Source organism: Rhincodon typus, chromosome 38 (assembly GCF_021869965.1).
Source record: "Rhincodon typus isolate 14 chromosome 38, sRhiTyp1.1, whole genome shotgun sequence".
NCBI lineage: Eukaryota > Metazoa > Chordata > Chondrichthyes > Orectolobiformes > Rhincodontidae > Rhincodon > Rhincodon typus.
The window spans coordinates 3094274-3107621 of NC_063369.1; the positions used below are offsets into that span (position 1 = coordinate 3094274).

A 13348-nucleotide genomic window follows, 5' to 3' on the forward strand; every position below is an offset into this window, starting at 1 on the left:
ATTCAACACTCAATCTGCCAACCCACCCATCCACATGCCACTCTTACTCTCTCACCTACTTGCCTCCCTACTTACTCACCCACCTACCTGCCATCTTAGTCCCTCATCCACCTTCCTGCCACCTTACCTTTCTCAGTCAACCACTTGCCACACCCTACACTTTCCCTAGCTAATAGTGCCCACTTAATGCCTCTCCCTAGCTTTGTAAAATGCTTTTTGGATTTTACCCCAAGAATATGACAATTACTGCTTTAAAAAGGTGAGGCTCACCCTTCTGTATTGATCCTGTGCTTCACTGGAAGACTCCTAGATCAGGTACACTGCATGTTCCTCAAGAGGCTGGATTCAGAGTCCAGGCCAGAAATGTGGACCCCCAGTGTAGGGTAAGGATAATGAAGTTGGGTGACAATCTGACAGTAATTGCCGTTCCCTGGAAGATTTGGCCCACTAAGTTTGATTACCTTGGCTGGAAATTATTACAAATGGGTGAGGTGTAAATTGATTTTTAATAAGTTCAAGTGAAGTATTCAGTGAGTTAGAACCAGACCTTCTCTAAAGTTTTAGAGTAGATTAGTAGCTCAGGTTGTAGATGTTGTAGTTGGTTGGCTCGCCGAGCTGGTTCATTGTTTCGCAGACGTTTCGTTACCATGCTGGGTAGCAACATCAGTGCAGCCTCTGATGAAGCACGGTTGTGTTTTCCCACCTGTTATTTAAACTCTGGAACCCATTGAGCTGGATTACCTCATTTCCGGTTTTCCTTCGCAGTGGAGTATATATGGGGTCGAACTCTACGTGTTTGTTTATGGCTTTCTTCATGGAGTACCACACTTCTAGGAATTCCTGTGCTTGTCTCTGCTTTGCTTATCCCAGTCAAATTGGTGGTCCTCCTTATCCATGTGGATAGAGATGAGTGAGTATTGGTTGTGTCTTTTGTAGCCAATTGATGTTCATGTACCCTTGTTGTTAATTTCCTTCCTGTTTGTCCGATGTAGTGTTTGTCACAGTCTCTGCAGGGGATCTTGTATATGACACTGGTCCTGTCCATAGTGGGTAGTGGGTCTTTGGTTCGGGTGAGCACTTGTCGTAGGGTTGATGTGCGCTACCCTGATGCCCAGTGGTCGTAGAAGTCTTGTGGTCAGTTCAGATGTTTTCCTGATGTAAGGTAGCGTGATAAGTGTGTTGGGGCGTGTAGTATCTTCCTGGTGTCGTTCGTGTAATAGGCATCTTCTGACCCAGTTTTTCAGGTACCCGTTGTCCCTGAATACCTGGAAGAGGTACTCTTCTTCTTCTTGGCGTAGCTCTGTGCTGTTGCAGTGTGTTGTTGCCTGTTTTAGGAAGATACTACACGGCCCAACACACTCATCACGCTACCTTACACCAGGAACACATCTGAACTGACCACAAGACTCCTACGACCACTGGGCATCAGAATAGCACACCAACCCACATCAACCCTACGACAACTGCTCACCCAAGCCAAAGACCCACTACCCACTATGGACAGGACCAATGTCATATACAAGATTCCCTGCAGAGACTGTGACAAACACTACATTAGACAAACAGGAGAGAAATTAACAACAAGGATACACGAACATCAATTGGCTACAAAAAGACACGACCAATACTCACTCATCTCTATCCACATGGATAAGGAGAACCACCAATTCGACTGGGACAACACCAAGTTCCTGGGACAAGCAAAGCATAGACCAGCACAGGAATTCCTAGAAGTGTGGTACTCCACAAAGAAAGCCATCAACAAACACATACAGCTCGACCCCATATACACTCCACTGTGAAGGAAAACTGGAAATGAGGTAATCTAGCTCAACGAACTCCAGAGTTTAAATAACAGGTGGGAAAACACAACGGTGGTTCATCAGAGGCTGCACTAATGATGTTACCCAGCAGGGTAATGAAACGTCTGCGAAACAATGAACCAGCTCAGAAAGCCAATCAACTACAACAACCAGACCTTCTACCTTGGACCACGCTAAGATCCACTTTTCAGTGATGGCAATGTAATCTCTCTCTGCTATGTGAAGGTTGTATATGAGGTTAATTTGCTGAGTCTCAATTCAATTCTTGTGATTGAGGATCTGAAGCACAAAACTGCCCCAAATAGGAAATCCCACTAATAAGCCATGGTGATGCAGACATAGAAATGAAAATGTATTATACTGACAGTGTGGTCATAATATGGAAGCGTTTTAGAGGGAATTTTACCTTGTACCTAACTACCTTGTATCTTACCTCAGAAGGCTGTATATTGACACTTGGGTACTTGAAAAGAAAAATGTATTTCATTCCCCAGTATTATAATCCCAGCTGATTGTAATATTGGACAGTCAGGTACCAGAATGAAATATGACTTGATACACCATAAACTTAATTTTTCCTTTTATTAAACAATGGTGGTCAGTCACTGAACCTATTCACAAGAGGCTATCAAAGTACTTTCAATAAAAGAATATAAAATTTTATTATACACAACAGAAAAAAATGACGTTACGCTATACAAGAACTAATTAAAACTGTCTTCTTACAAATATCAGAAAATTTCAATGCTTTTACCCTCAACACCAATATTACAGACACTCAAACCTCAGGAATGTTAACCCCTGTATCCACCTTAAAGATGCTTGACTTGGAGCAGATCTGTTACTCCTTTTAATACATTGACGGTGAATGCCACAAATTCCCTTTTGGATTAAAGATATCTCTATTGTTTCCCATAAATGTGTGAACAAATTAATTCAGGCAATCTAATGATGCAGCCATGTTTCCACACAGAATACCTCATGGTGATTCTCTGACAATAGTGCAAAAATCCTTGGGTAATCATGACATAAGAACAGCTTACTCTGCCACCAATAATCTTCCAGGAATTTAAAAATAAAATTATACATTTACGTAAGCTTGAAAAATGGTCTTTTGAGGATATTTGGTTGTATTGACTGTTTAATGGCCTTGATATAATAGGATTTGAGCTGCTTGTTTGACAAATACTACATCAGATAATTGATTGCACCATCTATCCTGATTAGTGATCATTATTAATTTTGTTCTAAACAAACTGATTTTTATTTAATTAATGCTTTCATTTGAGAAGAACACTTGTGATTATTCTGTTGGGATAGGGCTTTCGGTATAAAATCAGTGAACATCTTTAAAATGTTCATACTGTGTTAACACAGGTGCAGGATTTAATGCTGATTTGAATTTTGGCTTCCTCTAGGACAATAAAAACTGATAGATATTTCTTTTTACCCCAGGTACTGGGCTTCTCTTCGAAACTTGGTTGTCTCCTTACTGAGTTCCATGAAGTCTATTATTAGCTTATTGTTCCTATTGTTCCTCTTCATCGTTGTATTTGCCCTTTTAGGGATGCAGCTCTTTGGTGGCCAGTAAGTACTGGGTTTCTAGATATTTTGTTTTGTATGCATGTAACTTTATGATCTAATCAAATCTTGCATTAATTGTGGATACTTAATTAGGTGAAAGAAATGGCTTGATTAGTAGTAATGATACATGATGTAATAAGGTCATAACCAGGAATTGATTTCAAACAGCATTGATTATAGTGGGAGATTTTGCTAAAATTATACTTGAAGATTCATTATTTTCAGTTTTGCTAGGACCTGTGTTATGATCTCCACCAAACAGTTAACTTTTAAAAAGAATTTTGAACTTCCACTCAATAGCTGAGAGGATGAATAAACAATATATTTGTAGGAAACTTATACTTTAAACTACAAAAAACAATTTCCCCTATTTTCTTTAACGCAACCAAAAACACACTTTGCAATATACTTTATGCTGACCTTTAAGTAGACAAATCAATTCTCCTGTAAGCAGTCCAAGGTGAGTCTTAACTCCTGAGGGTTAACCTCTATCCTTTTCCTTTCTGAGCCTGGCAACTTTTAATCTGACAACTGACTTTCAGTGAGTGTTTTTACTCCGAGATTCTTGCTCTACAATTAGGTAGGAAAAACTTCCAGCTTCAGTGTAACAATTCATGAATTTGGTTTTTCAATCCATGTACTAGCTCTCACCCACATTCCTGTATGGTGAACCAAAGTATCTTGTTCCTGTATCTCCTTGGGATATCAGGGATACCTTTAGAAACTCTTCTCTCTTAAAGACATCTCCATGGCAACATGAATCACATGGACCTTGTACCCAGGTAGTAATGCTGATTAATTTTCCTTAACACCTCACCTCTCATTTGTCTTGAGAGTAAATTGAAAGTTTACAGCATAACCGTTTGTAATCTGACATTCTCAACACTTTTCTGAGACTTTGGAGACTTCCAGTCTATCTACTATTAGCACATAGGCTACAACCAGTGTCTTCAAATGTAAGCACCTTGCATTTTCTTCTCAAGTAAAGAATGTGGGCCCTCTTTGAGCTACAACAATCGAAATAACCCAGCTTACAGTTAGCAGACTTCGGACCAGTTTACATGATCCCCTTCATTTTCATTGAAATAAAGCCACAGTCCTAAAACATAACAATCTTATAAATCACATAATCAAGACATGGTCCAAAGACAGCTAAATGTAAAATTTTAAGGTCTGGCTTTGAAAAAATCTTTTCTAAATTGGGACTAGTTTAAGTTGCATTCTCTTTTCTTTAAACAGTGCTGTACAGATAGTAGTGGGGAACAAGGAAATGGCTGAGGAACTGAATAATTACTTCGCGTCTGTCTTCACGGTGGAAGACACGAGTAATATCCCAATAATTCAAGAGAGTCAGGGGGCAGAGCTGAGTATGGTGGCCATCACCAAGGAAAAGGTGCTAGTAAAACTGATTGGCCTGAAGGTGGATAAATCACCTGGACCAGATGGATTACACCCCAGAGTTCTAAAGGAGATAGCTGAAGAAATAGTGGAAGCGTTAGTGGTGATCTTTCAGGAATCACTATAGTCAGGGAGGGTCCCAGAGGACTGGAAAATCGTTAACATGACACCCCTGTTTAAAAAGGGAGTAAGGCAAAAGACAAAAAATTACAGGCCGATTAGCCTAACCTCCGTCGTGGGTTAAGATTTTGGAGTCCATTGTAAAGGATGAGATTTCCGAATATTTGGAATTATATAGTAAAATAGGGCAAAGTCAGCACAGTTTCATCAAGGGGAGGTCATGCCTGACAAATCTGCTAGAATTCTTTGAGGAAGTAACCAGCAGGGTAGACCAAGGAGAGCCAATGGATGTTATCTACCTGGACTTCAAGAAGGCCTTTGATAAGGTGCCACACAGGAGGCTGTTGAGTAAGGTAAGGACCCATGGTATTAGAGGCAAGGTGCTAGCATTGATAGAAGATCGGCTGTCTGGCAGAAAGCAGAGAGTGGGGATAAAAGGGTCTTTCTCAGGATGGTAGTCGGTGACAAGTGGTGTTCTGTAAGGGTCAGTGCTGGGACCACAACTTTTCACTTTGTACGTTAATGATCTAGATGAAGGAACTGTGGGCATAGTGGCTAAGTTTGCAGACAATACAAAGATAGGTGGAGGGACAGGTAGTATTGAGAAGGTGGCGAGGCTGCAGAAGGGTTTGGACAGGTTAGGAGAGTGGGCAAAGAAGTGGCAGATGGAGTACAACGTGGGAAAGTGTGAGGTCATGCACTTTGGTAAGAAGAATAAAAGCATGGACTATTTTCTAAATGTGGAGAAAATTCAGAAGTCTGAAGTGCAAAGAGACTTGGGAGTTCTAGTCCAGGATTCTGTCAAGGTAAACTTGCAAGCTGAGTCAGTAGTCAGGAAGGCAAATGCAATGTTGGCATTTATTTTGAGAGGATTTGAATATAAAAGCAGGGATATACTACTGAGGCTTTATAAGGCTCTGGTCAGGCCACATTTGGAGTATTGTGTGCAGTTTTGGACCCCATATCTCAGGAACGATATACTGGCCCTGGAGCAGGTTCGGAGGATGTTCACAAGAATGGTCCCAGGAATGGAAAGCTTAACATATGAGGAACTTTTGAGGACTCTGGGACTATACTCATTGGAGTTTAGAAGAATGAGGGGGGATCTAGTTGAAACTTTCAGAATACTGAATAGCCTGGACAGATTGGATGTTGGGAAGATGCTTCCATTGGTAGGAGAGACTAGGACCCGAGGGCACAGCCTTAGAGTAAAGGGAAGACCCTTTAGAATGGAGATAAGGAGAAACTTCTTCAGCCAGAGAGTGGTGAATCTATGGAATTCACTGCCACAGAAGGCTGTGGAGGCCAGGTCATTGAGTACATTTAAGACTGAGATAGATAGGTTCTTGATTATCAAGGGGATCAAGGGTTATGGGGAGAAAGCAGGAGAATGGGGTTGAGGAACTCATCAGCCATGATTGAATGGCGGAGCAGATTCGCTGGGCCGAATGACCTAATTTCTGCTCCTATGTCTTATGGCCTTATGGTCTAAAACGTTAATCTTTTTGGAGTGATTGTTCAATACCTTTACAGTATAATCATATGCATGGTTCTTCCTCTAATAACTTTTTCCCCTGCTATCCTTCTGATAGCGTTGACTCCTAGCTAGGAGTGTTACAAATCTGTCATAGTAAAACTAAACAGACATGGAATATTTTAGTACTAATTTGGATCTGCTTCAAAATTAAGAAAATTAACATTCCAGCAAAGCTCTTACACAACAAAGGCATACTCTGACTCTCACATTGTTTTCATAAAAGTGCAAGACATCTGGAGAATATCATGTCTGTAATGTTTTTAAGACATTACAATGAAGGAGAGGATTTAAAAATAAGAGGCAATATGGTCTGATTACTCATTTAATGAATGCAATGTTTACTTCTTTCAGTCAGATACCATAGGCCAATTCTTGGTCCAAGTTTGCAGGTTTTAGCAGAGACAATAAGTGGGATCAATAGTTACATCAATGAAGAGCAAAGCCCATCTGTATCCAGCATCCGTAGCTAGAAAGTCTGTATGCAGGAAGAACAAAGTCAGCTTTGCTTCATGTTAACTTCCTTGTTTTGCAATTAAATTGTCTTTCACTGTCCATTTTCACATATAAAGAATAACTATTTAGGAAAGACACTGAAGGATTTTTGGTGTAATCGGAACTGACAGGAGGGATTAGTGCTTTCAATTACGGGCAGGGGAAGCATTTGAAAAGAAACCATAATTTGGTTTCGAATGAAATCTAAAGGAAAACATAGTTTTGATTCCAAGTTTCCTCTTGTTAAATGTTACAGATTTAATTTTGAGTCTGGCACACCCTCCACCAACTTTGATACTTTCCCTGCAGCAATAATGACTGTATTTCAGGTAAGAACGATGTTGAAATATTTCACTGAATCAGTTGAAATAAGTAAAAAGGACAGTAAAAATTCAACTAATACACATCTTGGGTTTAAAAAAAGAATGTGGTTTAATTTTTGAAAAATCAGTGTAAAGTACTGCACTATTGCTATTAAGCCCTTTTTGTCATTCTGTCTCAAAACACTTCACACAATTAATTATTGTTATGGTGGCAATCAAAATGTTCTGGTGTTCAAGCTAAGTTATGCAGATTTAGCTGATCAGCTTGTGACCTTCTAAGATGTATCTTTTAAACAAAATGAATACTTTATTATGTAACTGGATTTGTCCAGAATGTTACAAGAATTTGAAAGGGACCTCTTGCACGCTGCCGTTTCTGATGTATAAACTGTGTACCACCAAGACCTTACCGTTCTGTGAATGGAATGGATAATGGGAAACAAAAATATAGATAAAGTAGATGAATGTTATTTTTTTTTCTCTTTAGATTCTGACTGGTGAAGATTGGAATGTTGTGATGTATGATGGGATAGAATCCCAGGGCGGTGTTAACAGAGGGATGATTTCTTCAGTCTATTTCATTATTCTGACTCTCTTTGGAAACTGTATCCTTTTCATTTCAAATATGAACCTTGGAATATCTGTTTTTCGGCATAGTTCCAACAAGAACATGGACACGCTTTGATGGTTAGAACAAGTTATAGGACCCCATGAGCTTTCGTGAATCCTGCATATTTTGTAGAACTGTTAATATTCCAGTGGAAATTCTATATTTTCCTTTGATCTTTAGTTCTGAATCTTTATCAGCTTGTCATTATTGTAACTGCCTAAGTAGATCACCCTTTAGCCGTCTATCCCAGATGTTATTCTGATGAATTATTCCTCGGTTTTGTTCCAGATATTCAAAGCTGTCTGAGATAGATTTCCATATTTGTGCTTTATAACAGACCTTTTGAGAAATCAAAAAATATCCCTTCTACTCTATACCATGATCTTTACAATGTCTATTCTGTGTGATGAATAGAGTTTGGACCAAAAATGATATCTGTTCCATTTTACCTAGGAAACAATAAGAATGAGATGACCTGTTTATTGAAGTTGTATTCTCCTATATGTACAATGGTTGTCCCTGTGTTATTTAATCCATTGCACGATGGCAGAATCAAATGCCATAAACTTCTTATCAAATCTCCAATGAAAGATCACTGACCTGACACAATTACGTATGTTCTGATGCTGCCCATCATGGTGAATATTTCCAGCATTTCCTGTTTTAAATTCAGATTTCCTATATCCACGCTAATTGGCATTGGGTTGATTATTGTACTGACATTTGCATTCAGGGCGTTCTGAAATCAGCTGCTGGAAAGTGACCCGAGTGGCTCAGAATGCACCCTCTCTCTTATGGGAATTTGCTTGGGTTCTAATTTGTCCCTTTTCGTAACAAAAAAAGGTCTTCAATAGTGTGAGCTGATGAAGTGACAAGTCATCTGATTTATTAAATTAAAATTAAAATACTGCAGATGTTGGAAGTCTGAAATAAAAAGAAAGTAAGTGTGCAAAAAGCACAGCAAATCTGGCAGTATCTGTGTAGACAGAGAGAAAGTTTGAGTCAAATTGGGATAACAATACGACTGTACTTAAGGAGAATATTCCTGGGAGATTGTCCAGTGAGGTTATATGGCTGGAACTGAGAAATAAGAATGGGATGATCATCTTGTTGGGATTGTATTATAGGTCCCCCAATAATCAGCGGGAAATTGAAGAAGCAAATATGTAAGGAGACCTCAGATATCTGTAAGAATAATAGGGTTGTAAAGGTAGGGGATTTTAACTTTCCAAACATAGACTAGGGCTGTCATAGTGTTAAGGGCTTGGTTAGGGAGGAATTTGTTAAGCGTACAAGAAAACTTTCTTATTCAATATGTGGATGTACCTATTAGAGAAGGGAAAAAAACCCTGACCTTTTGATGGGAAATAAGGCAGGACAAGTGACTGTGATGTCAGTGGGGGAGCACTACGGGGCAAGTGATCATAACTCTATTAGTTTTAAAATAGACATGGACAATGATAGAATTGATCAAAAAGTTAAAGTTCTAAATTGGAATAAGGCCAGTTTTGATCGTATCAGACAGGAACTTTCAGAAGTTGATCGGGGGAGGCTACTTGCAAGTAAAGGGATGGTTGGGAAGAGGGAGGCCTTTAAAAATGAGATGAGAGTTCAGAGACAGTAGGTTCCTTTTAGCATGAAGGGCAAGGCAGGTAGGTATAGGGAATGCTGGGTGATGCGAGAAATTGAGGCTCTGGTCAAGAAAAAGAAGGAGGCATATAGCAGGTATAGACAGCTGGGTCAAGTGAATCCCTAGAGGAGAGTAAGGGCAGTAGGAGTATACTTAAGAGAGAAATTAGGAGGGCAGAAAGGGGACATGAGATAGCTTTGGCAAAGAGTTAAGGAAATCCAAAGAGATTCTAAAAGTACATTAAGGGCAAAAGTGAAACTAGGGAGAGAATATGGCCCCATAAAGATCAACATGGCTGTCTATGTGTGGAATCACAGGAGATGGGTGAGATACTAAACTAATATTTGGCATCAATATTTACTGTGGAGAAGGACAAGGAAATTAAGGAACTTGGGGAAATAAATAGTGATGATTTGAAAAGAGCATATTACAGAAGAAGAGGTGCTGAAAGTCTCAAAAATGCATAAAAATAGGTAAATCCCCAGGACTTGATCAGATATATCCCAGAACTTTCTAGGAAGCTGGGAAGAAATTGCTGGGCCCCTTGCTGAGATATTTGTATCATCAACAGCCACAGGTGAGGTGCCGAAAGACTGGAGGTTGGATAATGTGATGCCATTATTTAAGGAAGGCTGTAAGGAAAAGCCAGGAAACTATAGACTGGTGAGCCTTCCATCAATGATGGATAAGTTGTTGCCGGATATTATGAGGGATGTTGTTGAAGTTAAGAGGGTGCAGGAAAGATTTACAAGTATGTTGCCAGGACTGGAAGGTTTGAGTTATAGAGAGAAGCTGAATAGGCTGGGGCTTTTTTTTCCCTGGATCATCGGGGGCTGAGGGGTGACCTTATAGAGGTTTATAAAATCATGAGGGGCGTAGATAGGGTGAATCGCTAAGGTTATTTTCCTAGGATGGAGGAGTCCAAAACTAGAGGACATAGGTTTAAAAGTGAGAGTGGAAAGATTTAAAAGGGACCTGCGGGATATTTTTTAATGCAGAAGGTGGTATGTACAATTACAACATTTAAAAGGCATCTGATTGGGTATATGAATAGGAAGGGTGTAGAGGGATATGGGCCAAATAGAGAAAAATGGGACTAGATCAGATTGGGATGCCTGGTCAGCATGGACAAGTTAGACCAAACAGTCTTTTCCCTGCTGTATGACTCTGTAAATATCACTCTTCTATACTTTTTGCTGTAAGTATGAGTTCTTTATAGCTCTTTTAAAAGGCCCCTGACAAGTTCTGTAAGAGGAGCACCTTGAAATGATTTGGAGGGGTTGATGGGTTGTTTATATTTACACACTAATCGCTGAATAGTTATGGTGCAGAAGGAGGCCATTCAGCCCGTCATGTCACGATTGTTGCCAGACCTGGAGAGATGGTGCACATTCTACCTGTTGCTAAAGTTGAATTTTGAAATTCAAAATCTTATTAGTTAGTAAGTTAGATAAGCCACATGCATTACATGCATGATGTCAAACTGATATTCCCCTAAATTACTAAAAAAAAATGGCAATTATAATTTGACCTGAAGATGGCAGAAGCACCACACCTCATTAGAGCCTCGTTCCAAACCTGAACATAAGGGTTGAATTCCAGAAATGAGGTGACAGTAACTGTCTGAAATCACAAGCCAGCATTTTAACAAATGTGGGTCCGTATAGCCCCAACTAAATTGAGGTCAAAGGGAATATTCTCCACTGGTTGGAGCCATCCCTCAAACAAAGGAAAATGGTTGTGGTTAGTGAGGTACATTCATCTCAGTTCCTGAACATCACTGCAGGACTTCCTTAGTCCTTGGCCCAACTATCTTCAGCTGTTTTATCTTTGACCCTGTAACTTAACATTTGTAATGCAGAAATGTTATTGTCAGCAAGAGAAAATTGCCTTTGCTTTTCAAATCCCCAGCAACAATAGCTAGGTGACTGTTATTGACCAGAATAATCACAGGACAAGCTATGTAAAATGCATAACAGAGACTGTGAATTTTGCAGTGACTAACTCACATCCCAACTCCCCAAAGGCTGTTTATAAGGTTGAAGTTATAGAGGTTTATAAAATCATGAGGGGCAAGGTCTTTTTCCTAGGGTAGGGAGTCAAAAATTAGAGGGCATAGGTTTAAGGTGAAAGGGGAACAATTTAAAAATGACCTGAGGGGTAACTTTTTCACGCAGAGGGTGGTATGTGTATGGAATGAGCTGCCAGAGGAAATGGTGAAGGTGGGTACAATTACAACATGTAAAAGGATCTGAATGGATATATGAATAGAAACAGTTTAGAGGGATATGGGCCAAATGCTGGCAACTGGGACTAGGTCAGATTGGGACATCTGGTTGCAGCAGATGAGTTGGACCAAAGGTTCTGTTTCTGTGCTGTATGACTCTATGACTTTATGTCTGCTCTGGCTCTTTGAGCATTTTAACTTGGTGCCAATTTCTTGCGTTCTCCCCATTAAATGAAAGAATCATAGAATGGCTATAGCACAGAAGGAGGCCATTCAGCATATCTTTTTGATGGAGAACCACTCCAAATTTCATTTATGTTCTTTTTCTAGCCCTAATTTGTTTCCTTTTCAGATAATGATACAATTCCTTGTTGAAATTCTTGTTTGACGTTTGCTCCACCATACTATCAGGCAGTGCATTCCAGATCCCAAATACTTGATGCATGAAAAAAGATTTTGCTCGTGTCACCATTGCTCCTTTTGTCACTTACCTTAAATCTGTGTCCACTGGATCACAATCCTTCCATCAATGGGAATTGTTTGTTCCAATCTGCCAATATATGATCACTTTAGAGTTTTTGTGCACATTCTCTGTCTTTTATTACCTTCATTTTGGTAACCAGACACTCTGCTGAATGTATTCTTGGCCATCGCTGTGGACAACCTTGCCAATGCACAAGAACTCACAAAGGTAAAATAAATTGCTGTTTTATTTAGGAAGTCATGCTTGTGAAAGCAAAAGTAATGCTGAGAAGGAACACTTTCCATTTTATATAGCCAGTGTGAACATCATGCATTCCTAGACCAGGGAGACCCCAGGCCTAATGTTGTATAAGGTTTCTTCTGCCTTACTCCAACAGTGTACTTCAGCTGCCACCCTGGAATAAAGCTCTTATGCAGCAGTGTGATACTTTTTATTGCCTTGACAAGCCAGCTAGCCTTGTAACAGTGTTGAGCTGAGGTACAATTTCCACTGAGTCCTAAATTGAAACCGCACCAGGCTTATTTCACATCAGTGGCTTGAGCTAAGTGAAAGACCTTCTAACCAATATTTTAGTTGGAATCAAACCCAGAGTTCAAACTTAAGCTTCTAACCCATAGTTGTGGCGTTGAGTATATGCCATTGAAATAGCTATTAAGTAGAGCAACTAGTGCACGCATGATCACAGCTTGTAACAGTTAATATAATGCAACTGTATAGCTAGGAACAACTCGTGTACAGTATTGGTGCAGTGTGTGCCCTGTTTCTCATCTACCTGTTTAAGTTTCTCATAGAGCTTTCGATGTGTCATAATAGGATGAACAAGAAGAGGAGGAAGCTGCCAATCAGAAACTTGCATTGCAGAAAGCCAAGGAGGTAGCAGAAGTGAGTCCATTGTCAGCTGCCAACTTGTCAATAGCTGCGTAAGTAGTCTGGTAATATTATCTTAGCTGGACTGAAGTTTAATTAAAGTAATAAAGTTACAGTTTGTCAGAATACGAGTTCCTGTGTCATTGGTTTGAAACTTTTAATTTCACAAGGCATTTTGGTAACATTGCGGGCAAGTTACTGTTTTGTAAAGTGGCATGATGTTCTGATGTGTTCTGCTTGCTATTTCATGATC

At 39.7% G+C, this 13348-nt stretch overlaps 1 protein-coding gene across 1 annotated transcript in view; it reads left to right on the forward strand.

The window, feature by feature from the left end:
• Positions 1–13348, forward strand: part of LOC109912552 (voltage-dependent P/Q-type calcium channel subunit alpha-1A-like) — a 547201-nt gene that overhangs the window by 294863 nt on the left and 238990 nt on the right. Inside the window, exons 15-19 of the mRNA XM_048617794.1 lie at positions 3279–3410; positions 7211–7283; positions 7765–7882; positions 12368–12435; positions 13042–13148. Coding sequence (XP_048473751.1) covers positions 3279–3410; positions 7211–7283; positions 7765–7882; positions 12368–12435; positions 13042–13148 — 498 coding nt within the window. The remainder of the gene's footprint in view (positions 1–3278; positions 3411–7210; positions 7284–7764; positions 7883–12367; positions 12436–13041; positions 13149–13348) is intronic.